The following is a 26,121-nucleotide window of genomic DNA, read 5'->3' as shown; positions in this document are numbered from 1 at the left end:
CTGCCTTCTATATGTAGAAGTTGAACTTACAGGGCAGAGATGGTCTTCATTTTCGTTTTTGAAACTTGTACAGCATGTACAGGGAATGTATTTATGATGTGCACAGATAAATGCAAGCTGCTAACAAAATGAAGCAATCCAGTTCAGATTCTGAACACTACACATCGACATACACACATGGGAAGTTTGTGTGGGCAGTTGCTCCTACTACTCTGACTCAGTGCAAGGACATTGCAGTGTCACCTGACTGAGGGGCTTTCCATCATCAGTGAGCACCTCCAGTCCTGTCACATGTATCCCCCTACGCTTGCAAGCAGGCACATACAACCTAAAAACAAGGTAGTGGAATTACTGTAATAAACTGCTGGCTGATGAGATACCTGCCTTTGCTTAACTCACTTTGCTTTCCAAATGATGTTATTCTTAGTTCTCCATCTAGGCTAGTCATGGCACTTGGCGCTCACAGCTTTCTGACCCTTGTGCCTAGAGAAGAAATTCTTTGAAGTGCCTTGAATAATAACAAATGTGAGAGTAATGAGTTTCTGGTCATTCATGCCATTGTTCAGCAGAGCAGTGAGAAATGCCATAACTTTAGTTGGTGACTGGGAATCTGGAAATCTGAGATTCAGTTGCAGCACTATGGCTTATGGGATGTGAGGACAAACACAAACATTACTAGGAACATAGTTAAGGAATTACCAAATTGCTAATTACATATTCGCACTAAAATATGTTATTGAAGCCTTTCGCCTGCGAAAGACCTCATACAGGTGTTCGCAATCGTTAGGGACTCATCGGTCTGTCCATTTACCCAAGGTGCACACCAATGTGGTGGATGGTAAAATGGCGTTTATTGCAAGGAGCACATCCTTCTTAAAACTTTCGCCATGCCTTAGGGCTACTACCTGACCAATGAACATGTGGAATGCCTTGTTTCTTCCTTATTTGGTCTATCCTGTTCTTCTCTCTTATCTTCAAGTCATTTGTTGCCATGGTTTCCCAGGGGCCAAGGGGCCCCTGTCGGCCCTGTTCGACTACATTTCCCCCTCCCTATGCATAAGCGTAACTACTACATTCTGAGAGGACCCTAACCGCGTACAACCCGAAATCCCCGCATTGCGCCTATACATGCCATTGTCCTCTCAGTTAAGCCTTGCCCCGTTACATCCCGATTCGCAAAATATTCTTACCCTATCCTTACGCTACTGCGCCTTCTGCTTGTCTACATGCCTTTTGCATTTTCGTATATTCTACGCGATAGTTGATTGTGCGGTCAATCATCCTTTGAATACAACTTAACATGATTTGTAAAAGGCAAGGCACGCATACTATCAAGAACAAGATAACTACAAGCCCCAAAAGTAAACCCTTCAATAAATGCACACCCCATCCCCCTATGTCTCCGAACACACTTCTCAGCTAGTCCCCGATGGGGTCGTCCTCCACTCGGATCTTTCCCGTATGGTCTCGCAGGGCTTTCAGCGCTTTATGGATGGATACACTGTGGTCGCTAAGATTGAAGCAACACATTCCCTCTAGGTCTTCACATCCATGCCACTGTGCCAAGAGCAAGAAGTCGATGGCTGCTCTGTTTTGCAGCACCGCATGTCGAATGCTGTTTGTGTCCTCTAGCATCGCATTCAATATTAATGTTGTTAAATTCGCCTGCTTATCTGACCAACATGCTAGGCGTTCTATCTGAGCCAAGCTCTGTGCTGCAGCAACCCCAGGGGCGAAAAATGATGCGAATATCCGTGCTGTGGCACTCCATAACTCTATCTCGTCGTTACAATTCTCCGGGAGAGGGCTCGAACGCTTTCGGCGACGATAGTGACCCGTGATGTTCGGGCCATACTGCATCCATGTCGTGAAATTCGGAGACAGTAACGTCAGTTCCCCTAGGTAACAGGGTCCTCCTAAGGCATTGTGCGGGATGCCCTGCCAGGCTCTATCCCCACAGATCAAGAAGATTCCAGGGGGTAATGCCTTAGCCGTTTTGTTATTCCATAGCGCCTCATTGGCCCCCTTTTTGAAAGTGAACCCATACCCATAAAAGTCCCAAACTGCCGTACAATTAAATTGGGATTCATTGCCAGAAAGGACCCCACCCTTTGACAAACAGGTCGTATTGTACTTTACGAAGACCCGTGTTTCATTTTTGGTATACCCGCAATAACCCGAAGTAATGGAAAAAGCCTTCGTGTTCATAGGACTGACCACAGTCCAAGAGGTCTCGTTGTATGGCTCCAGCCGTGGATCTGTGCCTACCCACCGGGCAATTAAGGCCTGCAGTTGTCCTTTCAATCCCTCAGAGCCGTTGAATACCCCGTCAAACAAGTCGCAGGTCAAAAAGTCACCTTCCTTCCAGCACGCTGACCCAAAGGTAATACAGGTACGTGTGCCATTATGCGACCCATTCCGAACCTTCTGTGACCCCAAGATATCTAATTCTTGTGGATCCCATGGGAGAGACACATTCAGAGATTTTATCAAACATGCCGTTTGGTTTGCTAGATCGATGTCGTTACGGCAAGCGGAATGGTTTGTGGTGTACCTCGCAAAGGCTTCTAACGTGTATTGAGGGATACCTACTAGGCAGGTGCGAAAAGGCGATGTTGCCGATTGTAAACTAAGGCAAAAGTCATTTTGGCCCGTCTTATTTGCCCAAGTAACCCACAAATTCCCTGGCTGTGGCATGAAGTGTGTGTCAGCGCCCGTCCCCGTGACCCCACATAGGATTAATAAACAGACAAACACCGTAATTCCATTAATTCTCGTCGGCAGCAAGGGTGTCTTCCCCGGATCTTTCTTGTTTGTCTCCGACGGCCTCTTCTTCAGGTCTTTCTTGCTCGTTTCCCCAGGGTATCCAGTTAGAAATGCCTGCAAAGGGAGAGCTCGCCTCATCTTTTCCAGTCACATTACTTTCGCGACTTAGGTCCGGTTTGACCTTTCTGGAGGGAATCCAGATAATTTTATCCGTCTCACCATTCTTAACCGCTGCGTAACCCCGGCCCCAGACCATTCGCAGGATGTCGAGGGTCTCGTGTAGCCGCCGCTACAACCGTCTGCAGTTGGACGCCCCAAGCATCCATCCACAGAGCATATTGAGCGGGACCTAATATGACCCTCATAAGATTCGTGACGTCATGCGGCAGCAGCGGGGAAGACATAAGAGCTTCCACCTCTGCCATGGTGATTGGAGATCGTAAACCTTTGGTCCTGACCGTGTCAGCCAATCGCGTAATCAATTTTGGCTCCAGAGGGGTCCAAGCCGGTCCCTCTGTTTTTATCACCACGGGCATGGCCACCACGGACGGAGCCGCCGTTGCAAGCTCCTCCCTGATCCTCGCCCAATCAGTCAAGGCTGGTCCAAGGGCCGAGCCAGAGCGCCCTGGCTCCGCCCCTCGTTCCACCCCTCGGGGCGCACCATCCCGCCCCGCCGGTGACGTGGCTACACCCTCCCCCTCCGGCCCTCCCAACCCCTCCAAAGAAGGATACAGGCCACTCCCCACATAAGGAGGAGGGGCGGAGGGGGCAGCAGTGGCGCGACTGCATCCGGCATCTGTTTCGCCAAGATAACAGGATGTACCAACGGTTTTGGGCGGGGCCATCTTCGTTTCTTGCCGCGCAGCCATTTTCTCTCTCTCCTCATGAACCTGTGGCTCGGTATTGCGCTCTCCTGTAGGATCTGTGAGAGAGACCTTCCCTCCCCCTAAACCCAACCAAAACTTCGCCTGTTCAGATGTGACCTGTTCTTCTCGCGCCGCCTTCAGCGCCCCCAAAACCAGTCCCCAGGTTTTCAATTCTCCTGACTTCCCGAGTACCATCGCCCGCTGGGAAAGCGCTGCGGTGATGGGATCCCAGGACCCCGGGGAATACAAATCTGAGGGAGATGTAAGCAGTCCCTCCTTTTGTAAAAGGGACAACATTGCCCCTATTTCCTTCTTAGAAGGAGAAGTTTTTCCGCAGTAGGTCTTACACGCGGACGAAATCACCTTTATGACGGCCTCCATAGTCCCTCCACCGGGCGTACTCCCGCGGATCTCCACCGGGCACTCTCCCGCGGATCACACAACCACCGGGCTCTTCTCCCGATGGTCACCTGGGTCCTCGGCAGGTCAAACAGGCTCGCGCGCAGAGCCCCCTCCGACGCTACCCAGCTTCCACTCTCCTAAGCCGCAGCCCCCTCCTTCTAGGGTCATCGCCTCCTTCCCCAAGGGAGACGGAAGAGAGCAGGAACGCCACGCCGCCTGTGGCCGACCACTATTCCCTAACGATCACGTCGGGGTCACCAAATGAAGCCTTTCGCCTGCGAAAGACCTCATACAGGTGTTCGCAATCGTTAGGGACTCATCGGTCTGTCCATTTACCCAAGGTGCACACCAATGTGGTGGATGGTAAAATGGCGTTTATTGCAAGGAGCACATCCTTCTTAAAACTTTCGCCATGCCTTAGGGCTACTACCTGACCAATGAACATGTGGAATGCCTTGTTTCTTCCTTATTTGGTCTATCCTGTTCTTCTCTCTTATCTTCAAGTCATTTGTTGCCATGGTTTCCCAGGGGCCAAGGGGCCCCTGTCGGCCCTGTTCGACTACAGTTATGGTGTTTGCTACGTGTATTTATAGTTTAATTAGCTTGATTTTACAAAATAGGAGAGGAGAGGATGCTTAATCCAAACAGAATGATACACAGTACGTAGCTGGGACTGAGCTCCATTATGGTATTGTATTTCCTGAAAAATGTGTTTCTCCCACGTACACTATTTTACTGAAACCAGTATTTTCCACTGAGTGCTGATTCTTTTTCAGTCTGCATATTATATAGCCCAGTTCCTGATATATATTCATTCAGAACACTTAGACCACACAATCACCTCCTGACCAATACTGGTTCAGAATTGCTTGAAGTAGAAGTCATTTTGCACTTGTGTATAAAAAATAACACAGAAATATTGTTGGGTTTTTTTTCCTAATCTTAGAGATGTCTATATCAGTATTTCTTACATCTTTTTCCTTTAATGCCTTTTCTGCTTTCCATACCCCTCCTCTTCTCTTGCTCCCATTCTTCGTAGTTCTACTTCTTCACAATTTTTATGTGCTTTTTCAGAGTCTTTCCCCTTGTGTTTCTGCAGCCTCTTTCTTCATCCCTTTCTTTTTTCCTTTGAGGGCTTCCTCCTTACTTCAGTTGGAGGTTTGTTACAGTGGAGCCAGTTAAGCAGCTTAGTTTCTGATCCAGACTTCAGCTGTCACTTTCTCTCCCCCATCTCCTTTTTTCCCAGTCTGGAAAAACGAGATAATCAACTTTGTCTCCCGACCTTTGAGACCTACTGATAGAAAACTCTCCTTTGCGTAGTTGCTCTGTCTTTCTCTATTTCACCTCTTCTCTGCCTCAATTGCCTTCTCAATGCTTTTCATGATTTTCAGCTCCTCAACCAGCTCTTAGCTCCCATTCTCCCTCCTCCCCCCTTATAGCAGTAACATTTTCAATGCGGATCTCCAACATACCAATGTATTACTGATTTTGCCATAACCTACGGGCTATTTGCCCTTCACATGCACTTTGTCTTTATTTTGAAGGAGTGCTGGAGCAGCTTATAAATAAATGGTTCCACCGATTTCAGCTCCACCAAAGAACTTGAATAATGGTGCAATTTCTGCTTCTGGCTATAAAAATGATGAGAAATCATAGAAAGACGGGAGTTGTGGGATGAGCAAAGAATGCCCAGTTATGAATATCACTTACGCTGTCTTTTATAACGCTGTAAGTGGAAAATGTTTGTGTGTGAAGCCAGCCATCCTGTGTTGAGCTCATGAGGTTAGTTTAAGTCACAGTCACATGTCCCTTGTACCTTTGGGAAAAGACTCAGGCAGTGAACTCTTGGAGAGTACAGTGCTAGCATCAATCAGAAACCAAGTGCAAGACTGCTCTGAGGAAAAGATATGCACTTTCAGAGTCAGTGCATTTCAACATCCATGACCATTTGCTAGGAACCTATTTTTTGATATCTGTCTATACATCTAGCACAAAACGATCTTAATCATTTTCAGTGAAAGGAGGAGGCAGTCAAAGCTTGTCAGCGTTACATGCCTCAGTCTGCGGTGCCAGAAATGTATCCAGTAAGCTGTGATCTGAACTGGCTCAGTCTATATGGCTGTAGTGAAATAAAATATAAAGTATTCTGATGTTACTGTCAGGGACAAAATATTTACACTCCGTAACTATGGAGATGATGTAGAGAGTTAAGGAAAGGTGAAAAAACATCCTGTAGCATTTATGGATTATGATAGCTATAAACTACAGACCATATCAGGCTAGGCTATGAACTTGTTGCTTCATAAAAGCTAAGCAGCATCGGATTTAGCTAAGGTTGGATGGAAGAACAGTTAGGATAGGTGAAAGAACTGAATGCATCATGATTTTTGATAAACACTGACTCATGTTCCTGCTGCATGCTCGTTTTGTAACCGTGTCACTGCTTATTGCTGTCAAATCCCACGGCACTTTGTGAAAAAACACAGTATTACCTCTGATCTGACCAAGCATCAGTTCAGATGATCGCAGCGATACCTCACACATCCTGCACTTCTAACTGGAAACACCGGTTTCCACTTACAGCTCTGTGTCCCAGTTCTGTATTTCAGCTTGCTGTGGGCTGTTCTCTTCTCTGATGGACAGTTCAGCTGAGGGCTTCTGGAAATATGTGATTCCAGTACACTGCTGGAAGTGGGCCAGTCAAGATATTGCTGTGATTTTTTTATTCTTTATTATTTAACTCCTTAGCTGAAAAAAAACCACAAAGTCAACACTGGAGGAAAGGTTAATAGAGAAAGTGCCTATCTCCTATCTCCCCCCCCCCGCAAAAAAAAACAAGTGAAAACACAAAATGCATGTTGCTCTGAATATTGTATTCATAGAATATCTTCCAAATTGTTAACCTTAAAAAGGATCAACAATCTGCAACATTTTCCCTTTTCTGTAGAAAACCTAGAGCATCTTCCTGGAAACAATTAACTGGAATACAGGAATATGACTTGAAAATCTATTGATCCTTTCTCAGCAGAACAAAGTACCAGTCACTGAAATGGAAACAGCATCAGAAATGAATGAAGTATGAAATTACTGAAAATGTTTTCACACTAATCCCAATGTTCCCACGGTGCGTGCTGTCAAGCTTATTGCTGTGCCAGGAATTTAGCAAGATGCAGAAAAGAAATGACAAAAAGTAAACAAAGTGGCAATAATCATGGAATTCTCAGGAGGTTTCTCAGGAAGCATATAAATCTTAGTACAAAGAGCATAAGATAACCTCTCATTATCTGACAGAAGCTTAATCTGGGGAAAATTATTTTGGAACTGCGCACATCAAAGTTTCTCTTAGAAGCAGTTTTTGCTGAACGCACGAGCTGATAGTAATCTAGAGCAGGTGGGCATGCAGGATTCATGCCATAGTTCCTCTTATCTGCTATTGGCTGCTTAGCCAATTGCTCTTTTTTTTAATCCATTAACTGACCCAGTTAAGGATTATTGTATCTAATAGCCCTGAGATGCTATACTTAGAACATCCTTAATTATTTAAGGTCTAACTCTTCTCTGGAGCATGGAAATTCGATATGGTAGTTCTGAATACTGGAACACCTTGGTCTGAGGAGCTTTCTGACAGTGCTTTAGTTGTTTCTCACATATGATCTTACTCAATGTTGTAGTTTTGTGTTGGTGTGAAGGGCTCTACTTGTCTTGGAATATTTGTCTTGTTATGAAAAAATGGCACTATCCCTACTGAGGCAAAACTATTTCAGATTGTTTATCTAAATACATACAGCTGAGCACAGCGAAAAATATTGCATATTTTAAAAGTGAACCTTAGGCTTATCAACCATGCCAGACTATGACTACTTACACTTCAGGTCCTTGTTTGTTTGCAGGACAGCTGCTGTGCAGACAAAGCATGAATGACTCTGCTCCCCTCCATTACTTTGGGATCAGTCTTTTCAAGAACAAATAATTCACTTTTCTCCTTATTCAGAACATGATCAAACCACAGGAGTCGTTGTCACATTCACAGAGACTCTGGACCTGGGCTTTTATGTTTGAAAACAATTATGAACATATTATTATGAAAATATGAAATTATGAAAATAACCCCCAAAATACCAAATACTCCAAATACGGTGGTATGGCAGTGCACATGATCTCATGTTCTGGACTGAGGAAACCTACTTATTTTGTATTGGCCATGATATCTGATCTTGCTTAGCAGAGAACATTTCAATACTTGTTTGTTTGGTTTTTTTTAAGCAAAAATAAGCAAAAATGCTTCCCTTGAGTTGCTGAAAGTATTTTTAAAAGGATGCACATTTAACTCACAGTGAAAGCTCATGATTACACCTGTAGTGATTTTAATGACAGTTTTAAAAACAGATGAATATGTAAAAGCATAAGCCAAGCTAAATTTAGGGATGTGAGATCTATCACAAGTGTGCAACTACATCAATTTACTTAATCACCTTTCACCTCCTTTGTAAAGGCTGAAATGCCAACATATAGAGTTATAGAATTTGTGCAGAATTTGGCACTTGCTCTTGTACAGTTTCATGCACTTGGTGGCTGCCCAGCCCTCACATCTGTCAAGATCTCTCTGCAAGGCCCCTCTGCCCTGGAGGGAGAGAACAGCTCCTCCAGCTTAGTGTTGTCCTCAAACATTTGCATCCTGCATCCAGACACCATCTCCAGACCAACCCTTACCTTGACAGATTAAGCACTTGATCCTGCAGAGAGGGGTGTGATTTAAAAGGCTTAAAGAACATCACTGATTTTGTTAGCTTGCTTTCTAAATCTCTAAAATATGAAATAAAATTGTAGGAACCAAATAGGAATTAGGCATCTCCTGTTTATGCCATCAGCAAAATACACTTTGTGCCTTTTTCTAGTTGGACCTACAGAGCAGCCTCTGGGAGACTGCTGATGTTGCAGAGCATCACCTGGATACACAGCTACTGCCTTGCAGAAGCCTTGCTATTGAAATCTGAATGCAATGGAGAGAAACTGGGAGGAAATTGCTATTTTCTTTTGTTAACATTGCTTGGGAAACCAGAAGGGCCAGAAGGGGACCACACAGGGAAGAGAGAGCAACCCCTAGGTGGGGACTGATCCCCTTTAAATAAAATTCACTTCCTTACTATAGTTCAAACACTCACGGCTCTGTGCAGGACCAGCAACAAGTGCTGGTCAGTGACATCTGCTCTGGTTGCTGCAGGCAGCCAGGCCTTGGGAGCCACACAGAGATGTCACTGTGATGACATGTGGGTCTCGTGGTGACATTTGAGCATCTCTCCGTGGAACACTCAGACAGCTCTTGGATTTCACCTGCCGATTGGCAGGGCAAAAATTGGCTCATGACAGAAATACCTGCACCTGAAAATTAAAGTGAAATTGAGACACGAATAATTAAAACTGAGCCACCTGAACCAGAAACATTTTCTGTTTCTGATCCAGAGGAGCTGGTTGAGTCCTCAGGCTCTTCTCCTGATCTTCCAGTACAGGATTAAGGAACAGCCTGGGATGCTTCTGCATCATGGATACTGAAAGAAGAGGACTCACTAACTTTTTCTGATGAAGAGGAAACCAAAAGTTTACCTCACATTTCTTCTGAGGAGAGCAAAGTCAGTACTGTGGTGTAACCTGGCAGGTGTTTCAGCACCATACAGTTGTTTGTTCACTCCCCTCTTTCCAGTCAGGGGAGAGAATTGAAAAAAAAAACAACTGAGTAGAATACATGGATTGAGAGAAAACTATTTACTAAGATACGGGAAAGGAAAAGGATAAGAGTTATGACTATACATATATACATGTATATAACACGCGATGCACAAGCACCTCTAAACCAATGCTCAGCTAGCCCCCCGAGCAATGGAAGAGCCAGGGAGCTCCTACCTCCTTCAAAATTCCTTCCACACAATGACATATGGTATAGAATATCCTTTTGGCCAGTTTAAATCAGCTGTCCTAATCTGTTCCCTCTCAGCTCCTTGGGCCTTTTGCTGAGAATGGCCTTGGCTCTGTACAGAACTGCTTAGCAGCAACTATAAACATTGGTGTGTTACCAATATTGTTTTTCTCCTAGAACCAAAAACGCAGCATCATACCACACACTCTGAAGGAAAATCCATCCCAGCTGAAACTAAGATAGCCGTATCTCCCCAGTCCTCAGCTTTCCACAGAAATTCTGTGGCTGGTTGAAAGTGACGAATTTAATATCATTTGGTGGGGTCACGGTGGAAACTATTTTGTCATCGATGAATAAATGTTTAAGCTTGAAATACTGGGAAGGAATGGATATTTGAGAATTTGCAATCTGAAAACATGTCTCCCACAGTATTCTCCTAGAGGAGCTGGCAGCCCGTGGCTTAGACAGGTACTTTGCTGGATAAAGAATTGGCTGGAAGGCTGGGCCCAGAGAAAAGTGGTGAATGGACTTAAATCCAACTGGTAACCGGTCACAGGTGGTGTTCCCCAGGGGTCGATACTGGGGCCTGACCTTATTGCTCTCTACAACTACCTGAGAAGAGGTTGTGGTGAGGTGGAGGTTGGCTGCTTCTCCTGTGACAGGACTAGAGTCTCCTAATGGCAGGACTAGAGGGACTGGCCTCGAGTTGTGCCAGTGGAGATTCAGGTTGGACATTAGGAAAAATTTCTTCTCCGAAAGCGTTGTGAAGTGCTGGAATGGGCTGCTCAGGGAGGTGTTCAAGAAACATTTAGATGTTGTATTAAAGGATGTGGTTTAGTGCGTAAATATTGGTGGTAGATGGATGGTTGGACTGGATGATCTTGGAGGTTGATGGTCTTGGAGGATGCCCTTTGTAATTCTGATTCTATGAAAAGCTTCATCCATCAGCTTAATCTTGTGGATTCAGCAAGATACACCATGACTGCCTTGGTGACATGCCAAGGAAGAAGGCACAGAGAAAGCGGCACCCACAGGCCCCACCATTCAAGTGCTTGAAGAAAGCCACCACCCAAACCAGTGCTGCTCCAGCCCTGCCAGCCTTTGGCCCCCACCCTGCTGCCACTGAGCAGCCACTCCTGCTCCTCCACCTCACGTGGGACCCAGGTTTACAACTGATCCCCCACAGCAGGAGCTTCCCTGGCACACACAGACACCTGAGCAGCAGGCTCCTTCGGCTTTCCTTACCTCATCGCTTGCAATGGCTGTGCTGACAGCAGCCATGATGCCACCAGTAGGACAGCCCCGTACTGCCCCAATTGCACCTACAGCTCACCGGGCACATGCAGGGCATGGACCAGCACCCTAGCATGGGACCCTCTGTAGACAGCAGGGACAGCAGCACCAATTACAAGTTCGTAAGTTGAGAGGCCATAGATAATTCTGGAAAGAAGTCTGAGTAATAAATCTTCTCTGTTGTCAGGTCCTTTTAGTCATCCATTCATTCATTTAATGGTGAAATCTCAGAGCGAATCTCTATTTTGCCTCTCGAAAGGAAGTAGAAGCAATGGTTCTAGTATTTTGGTTGTGATTCCATTGGTTAGAAACATTCTGTGTGCAATAGTTCTAAAAATGTAATGTTTTTCTCTAAGAATGAAGCACTAGATTCTTAACACGGGCATAGTGGCTTTTTCTAGTAGGACCTGCAGAACAGCTTTCTGTTTGAAGACAAATACCTGCTTTTTTACATGTACTTTATAGCTCTCCTGAGATTTCCATGCCCATTTTTTCTGTAATCTCAAAGAGGCCGTCAGGCTATTTACTTTTTACTCAGGTACATACAAACAAGCCCCAGACCATCTCATTATCAGGCTATGTTAGGCACTGCAGCGCAACTGATGATGCAGCTGAAAACAGAAGGCGTGCTGTAAGACAATTTGAAACACAGCCATACAGGGTTTTATGTAGGAGACATGCTTTTCTTGCTCTAGACCTAGCATTTAACAGTAACCAAATGTCAAGTGAGTGCCTTTACAAAGTGCCTGCCAGCTCCTGGGACCCACCCTGTGAGGGAGCAAGCTACCTGCCTTGCACAGCACCTGTGGGTGCTCTGGTGCAGCTGCTTCAAGTAGGAGCCCTGGTTTCCTGTGGGTTGAGATGGAGGAGCAGGGTGGGCAGCAGCCACTGCTGCTTTTCTCCTTCTGCAGGCCTCAAGGCATGAGTGAGTGGGAATTTTCCCTTGGTAAGGGTGTTTGCAAGAGCTTTTTGGGGTCTGTTTCTGTTCCTTTCTCCAGCTGAATGAGATTGCCTTCTTTTTAGTGAGTTGGGATTTCTGCTCTTCTGCTAGGAGAAAGATACTATCAGGCCCCACTCACCACCCTTGCTTGCTGTATGCAGTAGGTGCAGCAGTGTCCTCTCCATCCAGCCTACTTCTGAGGATGGTTCTAATGTAGCAGCTGTGTCCTCTTTGTCACAGAAGCACTTTGCTATGCTTCTGGTACTAAGGAGTACAGTGCAGCGTGGGACAAGCTGCAGGGCTTTCATTGCCATTGACTGATCAGTCTGAAGTCTCAGTGTTTGTCTCAGGCTGGTTTATTAGGAAGTTCACTCCTGGTTAATTCCTGAGGAATGAGTGGTCGTGGATGAACCAAATCTCAACCAAAGAACTTCATTTGAGTCTTTAATTTCTGGATGAATGTTTATAAAGAGACCAGTGATAGGCTGAAAACATTGTTTCTCCTGGCCTCGTTTTCTTTTCTTCCTATTCTAATGGGGGGGGAGGTGGTGAGGAAGACTGTTCCAGGCGTCTTGAGCTGGTCTCCGTCAGTGGGGAAATTGCAACTCACTGCATTTTGGGATTACCCCCTCAGCAAGTTTTGTTTTAGTGAACTCCAGGTGGGTACAGAAATCTCAATGCCTGAATCCCATGGCACGTTCAAGGCTGTAGTGTTTCTCAATATTGCACATACGAGAGCATGCTTAGGTAAAGAAAGTCAAGCTGTTTAACAAGCTGAAGGTCTTGCAGCATCTCTGTATTTAGTATGGAGATTACTTGCCTATGCCCTCAACTTCCTTTCTTCTGTCAGAAATCTTGCAAAATTTAGATATCTGTATGCAAAATTTGTTGAGAATTAAACCATTGTTTTCTTTCCTCCTCTTTTAAAACATAACACCTATGACCTTAGTAAATTTTATAATTTTCTTTCTCCAACTTTTCTAGTTGCTTATGTAAATACATAGAATTATATTTAGAACATTTTAATGTGTTTTTTAGGTGCTGTGGCAGTTATTTCTACAAATGCTTTAATGGAACAGCTGTATCTAAAATATCAACAAAGACCATGGACTGAAACTCTGAAACTTGTCCATTTTTGCATGGTAAGGACCTCAGATTAGGTGAGAGAAGGATAACTCGCATTAGAGCAAGTTGCCAAGACAACTCAATAACTGCTTATCTTACAAAAACAACAGCAACAAAAATTTTAAGCGCCTATTAAAGCCTGGCTTCTGACTTAACAGTAATAAAAAGCACAGATTTGATACCCTAGTAGTTGTTTTTTGCATTACTTTAATTTTCTGGAGTTAGTACTCATAGTCTGATACTTTGATAATGAATTTCCATTCGTTATCATTGGTGTATTTGTAGTGTGTAAAGACAACTTCTTATTTATAGAATTGGGAAAAAATGCTATTTTTGCAAAACTATCCTGATGTGCTTAAGCTGCTATTTGGAATTCTTTCTGCTGTGATATACCTTAAATCAGTACATGCTTCTTGCCTTTCCAGTGGCTCGTGATATATAAGAATCATCTCTGTAAACGGCAGCTTACTGCAAGTGCTATCAGCGTAATGTAAAAACTTGTTTCCATGCTTCTTCATTTTTAATGCTTAAAATGCTTTATTAATGCTTAAGCGTTCCTCTGAAAGTGATGTCCTGACTTTGACAATGCTGAAAGCGTTTCAGCACTGGCTGTTCTTTGTTACTTGAAGTGTGACGGAGTTTTCAGAGAAGAATATGGGGAGTTTACTTGCCAGTTCAGCTACAGCTTACACCCTGACTCTAACCAAGTCACCCCATAGTGCCTACTGAGCTCTCACTTTCACTCATTCCTTCTAAAACATTAACCTATGAAAACAGCTTATGTTAGGAGCCACAGTCTTTAACTCAGCCTAAAAGCAAAGGGAATGGAAAGTGGTTTTCTGTGCCAAAGGCCTCCAGTGTGTGATTACTGCACAGTGGAGTTTTCATGAATCCACTCTGGACTGCCCCTTTGGAGAGAGCCACAATCATAGCTCACCTCTGTGCTTGATAAAGAGAAGTACTGTGTCGTTGGACTGCGCGTCAGAGTGCTGCAACTTGCAGGCAGTGATGTGCTCCTGTGGCTGCTATGTAAGGGTCTTTGTCTCTCGTTTTCCCCCATGTGCTAGGATAAGCCACGTCCATCTCCTGCCAGTAATGCTCCAGATGCTCCGCTGCTCTCATGCATGGAGAAGTTGCAGAGGACTCTGAATGGTAACAAGCTGTCAGTTATCTCAAAGTCTATTTTTTTTTAGCATTCCTTCCCAGTTCAGACAACTGTATGATTGTCTCTGCTGGCAATATTCTGCACGACGAAGCCAAACGTGCAAACACAGAGGTGGATGTGTTACAATACTTGTGACTCATCTTTGGGCTAAGCCTTCAGGCTACAGCTACTCTTGAAGCCTGAGAAGCAGCTCTACTCAGCACAACACTCATTAATCACAGTTACCATTAATAACAAGAAGTCATGCAAGAGATATCATTTTTTTTATTACCTAAATCACCCCGTTTAGAGCAGGATAATAATGTTTCTCCTTTTTAATCATTGCAACTTAATTAAATAACATTTCCCTTATTACAGATAAATCTTTGTTTTCTGTGATGAACAGATTGGAATCTTTAGCCAAACAGAAAGGGTAAGTTTGTTTATTAAAAAATGCAAATGAGCAAGCAGGGCCCCGTGTCCAGTGAGGAATACCATCTGGATGGCTTATCAACTACATTTTTAGCATGGTGTTTTTCTGAGATGCATCACTTGGAGTGGACTTAACAGGCTAATTGGAAGTGGCAGTTATGGGGGAGGTTGAGTGAAGAGAAGGAATTCATATCTAGGTCCCAAAGCTGCAAACTGAGATAAACAGTTTCCAGCAAGCTGACACAACAGCATAAAGAAACAGAGAAAGGTTATATTGCCTGGTTGGATATTTTTTATAAGCTGAGCCAAGGAGAAGTTATTTTTAAAGCATCCTTGGTGTCTCTTCCCACGACCAAATAAACTACACTCATTTCCTTTTTTCAAGTGACATTCAGATACAGAATTTTTTTTTCCCCTTTCCTTAGGCTTAACTCTCATGTTAGCCCCAGTGGGACTGCCTGCTACATAACCTCAGACATGTTTTATATAGAAGTACAGCTGGAGAAGGATGGAAGGGTGATGGATGTAAAGCTGGCTCACCTTGGAGAGGCTCCTGTGGTAAAGTTAATTTTCTGGCTGTCACCTCCCTGTAGTCTCTCACCTGGCTTTCAGCTATGATGTCAGAAAGCTTTTGTCACACCTGGCAGTCTCTGCATGACACTGGGTGCCCCATTAAGCATCTGAATCTCTCACCTAAACTTACAGCTCAGCGCAGATGTTAATTACTGTGGCTCAAATATCAAGGTGAAACTCGGTTGACGTGCCCGATTTCCAAGAAGTTTCTGGTACCCTGCATAAATATAGGGTTATAAAATAGCCTTCAACCCAAGATGTAGTGCAATATACCTTACCAGTGCAGATGTCTTTGAATGTCTTGGAGCTGTTACCAGAGATCGTTTTTCCTTCTTCCTTCTTTTTAAGTATATGCATTCCTGCTAATAAGGATCTTTTTTTTTTTTCCTGCAAAATATTTAAGGTATTGGCAAAATACCACTGCAGTTCACATAGCATCTTGTGCAGTTGTTTGGTGTTACAAGTGAGCATTTGGATCACAGTTGAAACAACTACCTGCTGCAGACTAATTGTCTGTGGGTGGAAGCATAAACTATGATCAATAGCCCTGTGCTAGTTAAACAGAATAACTTGAAATTCCTGGAAAAAAAGGGACCAAACTAACTGCAAATTAATGTAAAGCACAAATGCTTACTGATAAAAATCACTTGATGCTGGGCAGTATTACTAGGGAAATGCATAGCCAGGAATTTTAGCACAGTAACTGCCTATTAAAGGAAAAAACTGGCAAAGGTGCTTTTTTTTTTTTTTTTCCTTCCCTGAAACCAACAAGTGATTTCAGCTAATTATATCCTCTTCCACAGAGCTCTCGTAGTTACGATAATAAAACAATATAATGATGTTAACTTAATATTTTTAATAATTTATAATTTAAAGCAGTAAGGAATAAGCTTATCGTTATCAGTGTGTTTCTCTGAGATGTTTCACGAATGATGATCAGAAACATGAAACTGTTCTCTCCTGTTGTAGATCTGTGATGACTTGGTGCAGCACCTAAGGTAAAGAACTGTGTGTGGAGTCTCATTTGAATAGAAAGGAATTCCTGAGTCTTGTTTCCCTGAATGCTGTGGAGAAGTCAAGGCTAGGATGGTTTGGGTGTAGTAACACAAATATTTGTGCAACGAAACAATGCAAGAATCTGGAAACAGTAATTGGAGTTGGGAAAACAACAGACTGACGGCTTTTATGGGATTTTATGTGGGAGGCTGGTTTCAGTGCTCTGCATTTGAAGGTTGACACTGTTATTTCCAGATCACAATCTGTAACTTCAAGGATAACATAGAATTTTAAAAAGATGCTCTGAACTTTACTGTTTTTCACAAGTCACTTCATTGAAAACAGCTAAATTGCATCTGTTCCTGTGGGTGGTAGAGGGCAACGTTGTACAGCGCTACGTGGGCTCTAGCTGCCAGCTGAATGGAGCTGTTCAATACTGGTATTTTTGTTGGCTTCAGGAAAAAAAAAAAAAAAAATCAGGCCTGCACCTTACTCATCATTTTTTTTTCTAGTCCTTTTCCCTCATAAATGAAGTTACGTTTGTTTTTGTAGGTGTAAACAGCTGTCTTGGAGCTTTAACTTGCATTTTCGTAGGTTTTTGACTCCTAGAGGTGTTAACTGCCAGCAGTTCTGTTCTGAGTGATGGTAGATAGCACTCAGTGCCAGTGGTAACTACTTGGCAGCATTCTTGTTTTTGTGAGGATATGACATATAGTGCAAATATCACTTCTGCAGTGCCTAGTGCAATATTTCAGTTAGTCCTAAGGCACAGGTTGGCACCATGTGTGTGCCCGTACGTGCATGCCTGCTTCCCCTCTCTTTCCCCCCCTTCCCAAACAGTCCAGTTGGAAAGTCATAAATGAAGTAGAGCAACCCACTTACATTTCTCTGTGGGAAGATTTGTCCCATTGTGAAAGTCCAGCAGGTTTTACTTGGTCTGTCTGTGGCCACGCACTGCAGCCCTACCTGCACGCAGAGAGTGGAGGTAAGCCTTGAGCATGGCCATCAGTGTGACTGCAGCATGGAGAGTTCAGCAGGGTGCTGTGAAGTGCACTGTTAATACAGTCCTTGATACTTTGATGAAAAGAACATTGTATGAGTGCACGGTGTTGGGGAAGTGTTACTAGATGACTAGATTCATTGGGACATCAGGGAGACTGCTTGCAGCTGATGAGCTACATCTTGAGTTGTCAGATTTGTGTATCGTGCACATTTATTGCTTTCAGTAATGCATATTTAAATAGTGTCAACTATAATTACATTGCTTTCTGCAGCAGAGCCAAGGATTTACATTTCCTGGTATCTTCTAAGAAAACTCAAAAGCAGTACTGTTACATGCCAGATCTGATAAGAAGGGAGACTGTGTCATTCTTTCAAATGATGCCTTTTCTAACAAGTTAGGTATAAAAAACTTACTATCCATCTCATTAAGTGGCGTGGTACTAACTGCTTTTTATTGTTAGGATGAAGAACTATGACGCATTTGGAAAGATTCTAGAAGACCTGTCAAATCTGTATCAAATTCCAGGAAACAGGTTGCAACTAATTGTTACTTGAAAGACTTAAAATCCATAATTTAGCTTCCGTGTACTTACAAGCACAGTAATGCATCTTCTCTCTCTCCCAGTGAAATGAAAGCTAAGGGTTACCTTGCATTGCAATCCCTTGAAAAAGATCTTTATTCAATGTCTCTTCTACACAGGTAACTTGAAGTCTACTCCTTCCTTCCTTTCCCTTTACTTCTACCTCCAGCCCTGCATTTTGCTAAAAAAAAAAAAACAAAACAAGGCAGCTGATCTAATTATAGAGCAGGATGTGGAAAACTAATGAGTTTTCTCTCACTGGAAAGCTGGAAGACTTCTTGTGGTTTGCCAGCCTCAGGGACACCAAACAAGATCAGCTGCTGAACTCCTGAGCTTTATCTCAGAGGCTTGCAGTGAAACTGGTTAGCCACTCAGCCTGGGTATGTGTGTGTGTGTGTGTGTGTGTGTGTGAAAACAGCTGCTGCGAGAAGACAGAATGTTGTAGAGTCATTGATAATTTTATTTTTTTAGTCAATCATTTTTTTTAATCCCATCTATTTTTGCAGCAGTAGAATATGCCTTTGATAGTCCTGCTTTTTTGGGTATCTCATTTTTCTCTTCAAGTTCTAGAGAGGAGAATGGTGCAGTACCTTTCCCTCCATCCTTCCTTTTCTCATTTCTCCTTTTGAGGAGCAGGCTTACAGATGGATGTGAACAGATTTCCCTAAACCTTCTGGTTATTCAACAGTGATTTTTTTTCATTCTTTTCAGAAAAGCAGAGTTGAGGGCAATGCTTTCCTTCTTGACATCACATCCTTGCTAATATTACTTCAGTTAAATAGATTATTTGTCCCTTTTATGAGATCAGTCAATGCACTGCAGAGCTTTAATGCACACCTACATAACTGTACATTTACAATCATATCTGAGGTTTGAGATCAGCTCCATTTGTTTCAGTTTATCCAGGTTATTTTGCCACTCTTTGCTCAACCAGTCATGCCTGTATTTTTGTTCCCTTCCATTCTGGTAAACAACACAACAAATTTCAACCTGAAAAAGCTGAGGTACAGGGCTAAAGCTGGAAGCCTAAGTAATGCATGAGTGGAATGAAGTATTTTGGAAGCTGATGTAACAAATGGAAACATATCCACTTCCCAAGAAAGCACTATCTCTGTTTGATTAAGAGTGCAAATTGTCCTTTACATCAACCTCAGCAGCACTGCAACTTAGGAAACACTAATCAAGATGTTTTGAACTAGATCACAGGATGTAAACAGAGTTACTGAAGTACTTCATGGAAAAGTAGGACACCTGGTGCCAAGAACTGGAGGTGATTATTATTATTTCCTTCAATAGTTCAAAAATACTGTAATGAAACACCCCACTGCACTGATCTTGTTGTATTTTTTTTTTATTTCTTTTTTTTTTTTTTAATAGAAAAGATCCTCTGTTTTAAGTGCATGTGCTTTATGGACTCACTGGGTCTCTGCTCTCTGATACTGTAGGGACACACAGCCAAGGAGGAAAGACAAGGAGGCCAGGTGGCTTCTCAGCTACTGTAGCATTGCCTTTGCAGCTGCCTAAAAGCAAAGCCACAAAACTTTGAGGTTATGTGGGAAGCCACATTTTGGGAGTAACTGTGAGATGGCAATGGCAGCAGCCCAGATAATACTGATGTTGCATGAAAGGCAAATACAGTAAATTTTTATGCCTCATCAGTAGTGAGCTTCAATTGTGAGTCACAGTTCATAAAAGTACTTCTAGTAAGTGCTAACATTATGCTGTTGCACAGCAGCATTACGAATTCTTCTTATACTTCAGACTAGTTCCAGCTAAAAGCTGGAAGTTCAGCTAATATCTCTTAAGGCACAACAAAAGGTTATTGTGCAAGATAAAGCCTTTGAAAGATGTCTGATGACTTCGTGTATTGGGGACTAAGCTGTTAAACACTGAGAAGACGCTGTGATTTGGACATCTGCTGTAATTAGAGATACCTCTTAAGAGGTATCCTTTCGGCCCATCCTGTACTTTTTTTTCCCCTTTGCATCAAGATACCTAACAAATGTTCTGTATTGGCATGTATACTGATGGTTTTCTTGGTTGTTTTTAATTTCCCAGGAACTCCTATGAACATCGAATTTTACATTTCTCCATATCAAATTTTGGAAGCAGAGCTCAATCCTGGTAAAGCTAGGAAACTGGAAATAATTACATAATGAGGCAATTTTTTTCATAATTACCCTTTTAATTAAGTAAAAGACATTAATGAAACTCAAAAATAAGTCAGAATTGTTATTGTGTCCCCACCCTACATTGAAAGTTTCCTACTGGAAAACCTAGGATGTTTGTTTTGCTATCATTTCCTGTTAAGTGAAAGATTTATGTGATGCTGCTCGGCACAGTTGCAATGTTCATCAGCAAACTGCTTTCCCATTTCTTGCCTACTGATGCAAATTGAAGCGAGAGTGGTATCAAACAGAACAAATACCTAGGCAGCATGAAACAACAACTCAACCCACCACTTTGTTGGAGCTGTTCCATGGCATAGCCCAGCTACTGCTGAAACCACCAGTGGGCAGCTCTGGCCATGCAGTGTGCGCTGTCTGAGTTTCTCCTTTCTGCCCGGCTGCTGTCAGTTGAACCTCAGCTTTCCTTACTGATGAGTGTTTTGTGTGCATAGGATTAATCTACTCTAAAATGGGGGAAGTCAGTTTCCTTTCTCCCACAGGTTCTCTGGTGTGTGGAACAAAAGCAGTTGTAACTGTTGAAGGCACAGATGTGCTCCACAAGCTTCCTCTTTCTCCACTGGTTGTAGACTCTCAAGCTGGAGAAGATGGGTGAGGTTCAGAGTGCTTCTGAATGTGGCAATGGATTTACAAATTGCTGGCGTGGACCCCAGCATAACTTGCATTTAGATTCTGCTAATAGAATGGATACACAGCTTGCTGAGGAAGCTCTGTGCTGTTGATGTCTTTATCCCTTATAAGCTATAACTTGCATATCTGTGGCTTTTACTGTTTTCCCAAATGAACTTTAAAATTATTATGTCGCTATTTAGCTGTCAACTGCACAGAGTTATGGGTTTATTCACAGATTTGAAGCCAGAAGAAGCCACTGGGATATTACTTACTATCCTACTATTCAACAAGCAATACATTTCTAGAATAAATGATGCATGCATTAAGGTGTATTTATACCTAAATCATGCAAAGTAGTTTGTCAGCCCACCATAGACACTGACACCATACTTCGTTACTTCGGTATGAGCCAGGAGGGAAAACCTGAAGTCATTCTCCAAAATAAGTCACTACAGACTTATTGAGAGCAAATCTTCTTGTGCCCTGTTCCTCAGTTTCCCCCACAGCTCATTTTTCCCTTCTGACAGTGTTCACGTTAAACTTATTTTAGCACACAGGGGTTGTAGTTGTGCTTGAAGAAGAAGAGTACAGGTGAGAGTAAACCACTAGAGACGTGATTATGGCCTTGTTCTAGAAGTCTTTGTTTTATATATAAAAATATTTTTTGTCTCTTCTCGCCAGCAACCCTACTTTTTTGCCACTGACCAATGAACTCAGCATGGATTTGTCAGCTTATTTTTTGTTGAAGTTTCATCAGCCTATTCCTCTGTCCTTATCCAGTATTGAAGAGATACAGATGCTCACAGGCACGTTACGATTGTTTTTAAGACTAAGTAATTTGTGACCACTCGTGGTAATGTAGTACAATTAAAAGTGGATTCTGGGGTAGAAAATCTTCTGTACTGTATCAACCTGTACATCAATTTTTAAAGCCAAGGCAAAGTTGTTAAACACTATCTAAAATATCTTGAAGTTGTTGATTGCCATCAGCAAAAAAGGAAAGAAGGAAGGCTAATGTGTTTATGTTATGTTTTCTTTAGTTTGTAAAAACTAGCTTTCATGTACAATCTAATCTAATGAATCTAAAAGCTAATGAAAAACATCTTCTGGTTTCAGGAATTCAGATTACTGCCTTGAAACTAGCTCCTTTGTATGAGCTGATTATTCAATCTGCCCTTAAAGAAAAAGGCAGAGAAGATTTGTCTACACACAACTCCTGTTTCATTGTGGTGAGTATACTGCGTGTTTGACAGATGTTGCCCTTGTGCAGTGAATATACTGAAATATATTTCTCCGTAGTAAACAACACGGGCTTCCCAGAGCCCCAGCAGGATTTCAGTACTCTTTAGGAAATAGTTCAAATAGCTTAAGAAATAACAGATTCTTTGAAGTAAGCAAACTCATCATCTGTGTTAATGAGGCACTGTATTCATGGCTGCTGAAGTCATACTAATTTGTCTTTGTGCAAATGCTTACTCTTTAAACTATTGTTCAAAACTTTCTCATTACTGCTTTAAAAAGAAGGAAACTTACTGTCTGTTGTGAGGAGCACGTCTCAGATCAGCACTTAGTGATAAACATGCAGCAAAACTCTGTAACAGAAACAGGCTCCTTGATTGAATAACACTGAAAATACGGATTCCTTTTAGAGGGACTGGCAGGAAGAGAAGTGTAAAGCATTACCACTGTGATGTCGGTTACTATTTAGAGCCACGGCCATTTGACTGCAGATGGCTTCCTTTTCAAGATACCTTACTAGAAAAATATTTCATTTTAGGCTGTTTCAGAATAGAAAACGGTGGCTGAGATGCTGTGTCTCAAAATGTGTGTATGTGGTAACTACAAGACAAGCTTCAAAGATCTCCTTGCTTGGAAGCACTGTTTTTTGCAATTCATGGCAACAAGAGAATACTTCTTTCCCTTCTATTATCACCAAGCTTACTGCCTATGTTCTTGGACTTTGGGTTACTTGTGACTTTGCTACAGAAGATAGTAGTAGTGAACTTACATCACATTAGAATCAAGTAGTGAAGTTCTCATGTACAAGATCCAGAAGATAGGAAGTTTTCATTTCCATTAAGGACACATGACAGGTCCTAACTATTCAGCAGTTCTCTAAAATACCTGATGATTGTTTTGCTTCTGAGTTTTAAGACTTTATTTACTGATCCATTTCTAGAAATAGAGTTCTAACCCTGAAAAAAAAAATGTAATGGAAATCCTTCTGTTACACAGACATGCACAGAAAAGCTCTTCTATTTTCTTATCCAGCTCTTCTTAATTTAGACCTTGCTAATTAACAGACCAGCCCTGTTCTTAAAGTGACAGCTCCCCAGTTGGTATCCTGAAGTAGGCAACATAATATTCCACTTCTAATTGATCCTAAAATCACTGCCAGCACTGCTTTGCTCCTGGGAGCAAAGATTTTGGTTGTTAAACATTTCTATGGTCTCTAGGGCTGCTATGAAGAATTGGACTTGAACTCCTGAGTACCTGACATGTAGCTTTGGATATTTTGCACTAATATACTTTTGCAAAATGATCTCATTTAGCTTCTGTCTATAGATTATACTTGTGTTGAAATGCAGAGACACATGATGAACTTGCTATAAGCGTGCCTTCCAAAAGTACCTTTGCTGTCAGATCATGCAATTGCTTGGCAGTGCTGGGCATTAATTTCTTTGTTTCCTTATTTTCAGTGTTTCAAATGTCGCCGTATTTGTTGTTCAGTCTCTTCCAGATTGCCCAAAGCACTGTTATTTCATAAACAAGGGCCCCGAAAAATCAAATTTAGCAGGAGCCTTGCTGAGTAAAATCCCATTTACCCACCCCAAGTGTGTGCCTGCTGTGATAGAGATTCTTCGACATCAGGTGGCATATAACAGTCTTATTAGCAGCTGTGTCTCTGACAAGTGTCTAAGTGAAGGTAAGTTGGAAGTAATGACAGAATACGAGAGGAACTAACTTCTAAACTGGTTGTCAACAGATTTACTACTCCCTTGCTAAAGCTGTCATTTCTTGCAGAGCATTTTAAATGATCAAAAGTCCTTAATTCTAATAATGTACACTGAATATTAAAAATATACATATATATTTTTAAATCTCCTGGAAGGATAAAATATGTTGCTAATGTAATGAGTAATTCCATTCTGTTGCACCAGTATTTGTAAAATTCTGACAGGTAATTCTGCCGAGAGTCCAGACTTAATGAGGAAATACCACTAAATAGTAATTCTATTTCCAGATGATTCAGAACTGCTTTACTTTGAAGTGACACCACACAAGAACACCAGCTTTTCTGTCTTCTTCATTCATCCGACGAGAGAGAATTTAGCCTGTGGTAGGTGTGGAATAATTTGTATTATCCTTTTTATTTGGCTGACTAGGAGCTCGTTTTTATCACAGCTCCTGCACTGTGCTTCTCAGTTACAAACTCTGTGGGCTGCCCTTGATGGTGTGCAACCCCTTGGAAAATATGAAGTAGCATTTGTTTGTAGCTGTCTTAAGTGTTCTGTATTCAGGATAAAAGGGAAAGTAAATTCAAATTCTGTCTTATTCTGCCTTATTCTGTCTTGACCTGCAGTTAATTAATAAACTTCGACATTTATTACTGATCATTAGTGTATAAGGAAAAACAAGTCTTAAGCAAGAGCATTGCTGCAGGCCCCCTACCTACCAGTTTCAGAATTGACTCTCTTGATGTTTCCAAATCAGATAAGATCGTTTTTAGTTAAAAAAGTATGTATGTATATTTTGAAATACTCATGTGCTGTTCTTGCTTAGTGACTATTGATGTTGTAACCTCCAGAGAAGTCCAATGCAGCCTTCATTTACATCCCGAAGATCCAACTCTAAATTCTAGTGATGGCTTTATATCGAGATCTGTGAAGTGGTAAAGTTTTATTTCTTACTACTTAGAGTAAAGGTTAGACGTCCCTTTAATGGACATATAACCAAGTCCATGCAAATATCACGTGCATTAACAATACCTTAAACTCAGCTGATCAGAAAAATTCCCTGTAAGAATGAGTTTTAAGAGTGAGAATGAGTTACTTTAGTTTTTTTAAGTCTTTCTTACACAAATTTTAAAAAAGCAATGATGAAAAGTGTTTCTTTCTAGTAGAAAATTTGTGCATGGTGTAATGGACAGAATAACATCTACCTAGTATCAAACAGTGCTTCTTTTTTCAAAAGATAAGGCTACAGCACTGTCTCTGGCTTGCTTCCTGAAGTTAAAATTCCAGGAAAGTCCAGTTGATGTGGTGTATGAACACATGCAACACAAAGGGCTAAGAGCACTCATTCGTTTTGCATTGGTTAGCACACAACTATGAAACATTTAATGACAGCAAGATCAATGCAGCCTGCATTTTGGATTTGTGTAGTTAGTCTGCCTTGTCATAAGACACTAGATACTGTTCTTGGAACTGCATGCCTCCACTGATAGAATGGGGAAAAAAAACACAAAGACCTGTTAGTAGAGATGCTGATTTAGAGCAGAAAGGCTCTGTAGCCATCTCATACAAAACACAAAAAGCTACAATTAAAAAAAACCTCACTGAATATGAATATATTTCAATATCATTACTTCAGGTTTTCGTTTAAAACCCCTTTTTTTGACCTCCCACTTTTATTTATTTATTTGTTTTTTTAAATCAAAAACTCTTTGCACTGGTAAACATGAAAGATGAATCTCTTGAATTTGTTGCGTCAGCACAGGTTTCCAGTATGGCATATGCAGGTATATTGCAGTTACAGTGCAATGCCTATCAGGCTGCACAGTGCCAAAAGCAGCTTCTTTCACAAAGCATATGGTTTACGTGTCAGCCACAGCTTAAAAAAAGAAGTACTGATTTGAAGAATGGATGAAGTCTGTAGTAGTGATTAATGTTTCATTTCCTCCTTTAGCTGCATGTCAGTCCCAGTTGTCATGAGAGCTATTTTCAGGAATGCTGCCAAGGTGGGAGCTGATAGTGAAACACATGGCACAGAAGTAGACACAAAACAAAAACCTGAACTGCAGCGTGAGCAAATTACTGATTCTAATAGTCTTGAAGAAAGACCTTCTGTAGCTGGACAGGAAGATCTGGTTAAGACAAATATGGAAAGTGTTCCAGACAGCCCAGAACAAACACTCTCTACAGCCAAACTGGAAACTCTGGGTGATGAGATGGAAAAAAGTAACACTACAGTCAGCACAGAAACTTTGTCCGGAGTGGGAGGAAGTGATTCCACAGCTAGCACAGAAGCTGCAAGGAAAGATAAGTGAAATGCATCACAAAATCTATTGTT

The 26,121-nt window shown here is 42.1% G+C and overlaps 2 protein-coding genes across 4 annotated transcripts; one reads left to right on the top strand and one right to left on the bottom strand.

Annotated features, from left to right (window-relative positions):
• Positions 1-992: 992 nt before the first annotated feature.
• Positions 993-3,606, bottom strand: LOC128088456 (uncharacterized). The gene has a single exon (XM_052699038.1). The coding sequence runs from the start codon at positions 2,902-2,904 to the stop codon at positions 1,420-1,422; it is 1,485 nt and encodes a 494-aa protein (XP_052554998.1). The 5' UTR covers positions 2,905-3,606; the 3' UTR covers positions 993-1,419.
• Positions 3,607-11,354: 7,748 nt separating this feature from the next.
• Positions 11,355-26,110, top strand: LOC128088442 (mediator of RNA polymerase II transcription subunit 1-like). 3 transcript variants are annotated; one of them, XM_052699003.1, is made up of 17 exons: positions 11,355-12,184; positions 13,217-13,320; positions 14,371-14,455; positions 14,826-14,880; positions 15,305-15,437; positions 16,422-16,450; positions 17,912-17,983; positions 18,076-18,150; positions 19,231-19,301; positions 20,090-20,155; positions 20,700-20,808; positions 21,511-21,635; positions 21,946-22,058; positions 23,560-23,755; positions 24,074-24,169; positions 24,638-24,721; positions 25,738-25,845. In XM_052699003.1, exons 1-16 carry the CDS (start codon positions 12,100-12,102, stop codon positions 24,682-24,684), a joined length of 1,461 nt encoding a protein of 486 aa, XP_052554963.1. In that variant the 5' UTR covers positions 11,355-12,099; the 3' UTR covers positions 24,685-24,721; positions 25,738-25,845. The 3 variants fall into 3 exon arrangements, with proteins under 3 accessions (XP_052554963.1, XP_052554962.1, XP_052554961.1); XM_052699002.1 differs by having other exon boundaries at positions 11,358-12,163; positions 24,613-24,721; positions 25,738-26,110; XM_052699001.1 differs by having other exon boundaries at positions 11,358-12,184; positions 24,613-24,721; positions 25,738-26,110.
• The last annotated feature ends 11 nt before the right edge of the window (positions 26,111-26,121 follow it).

The sequence above is a fragment of the Tympanuchus pallidicinctus genome, unplaced genomic scaffold (genome assembly GCF_026119805.1).
Source record: "Tympanuchus pallidicinctus isolate F22 unplaced genomic scaffold, pur_lepc_1.0 scaffold34, whole genome shotgun sequence".
Lineage (NCBI taxonomy): Eukaryota > Metazoa > Chordata > Aves > Galliformes > Phasianidae > Tympanuchus > Tympanuchus pallidicinctus.
This window is presented reverse-complemented; position numbering and strand designations above follow the sequence as displayed.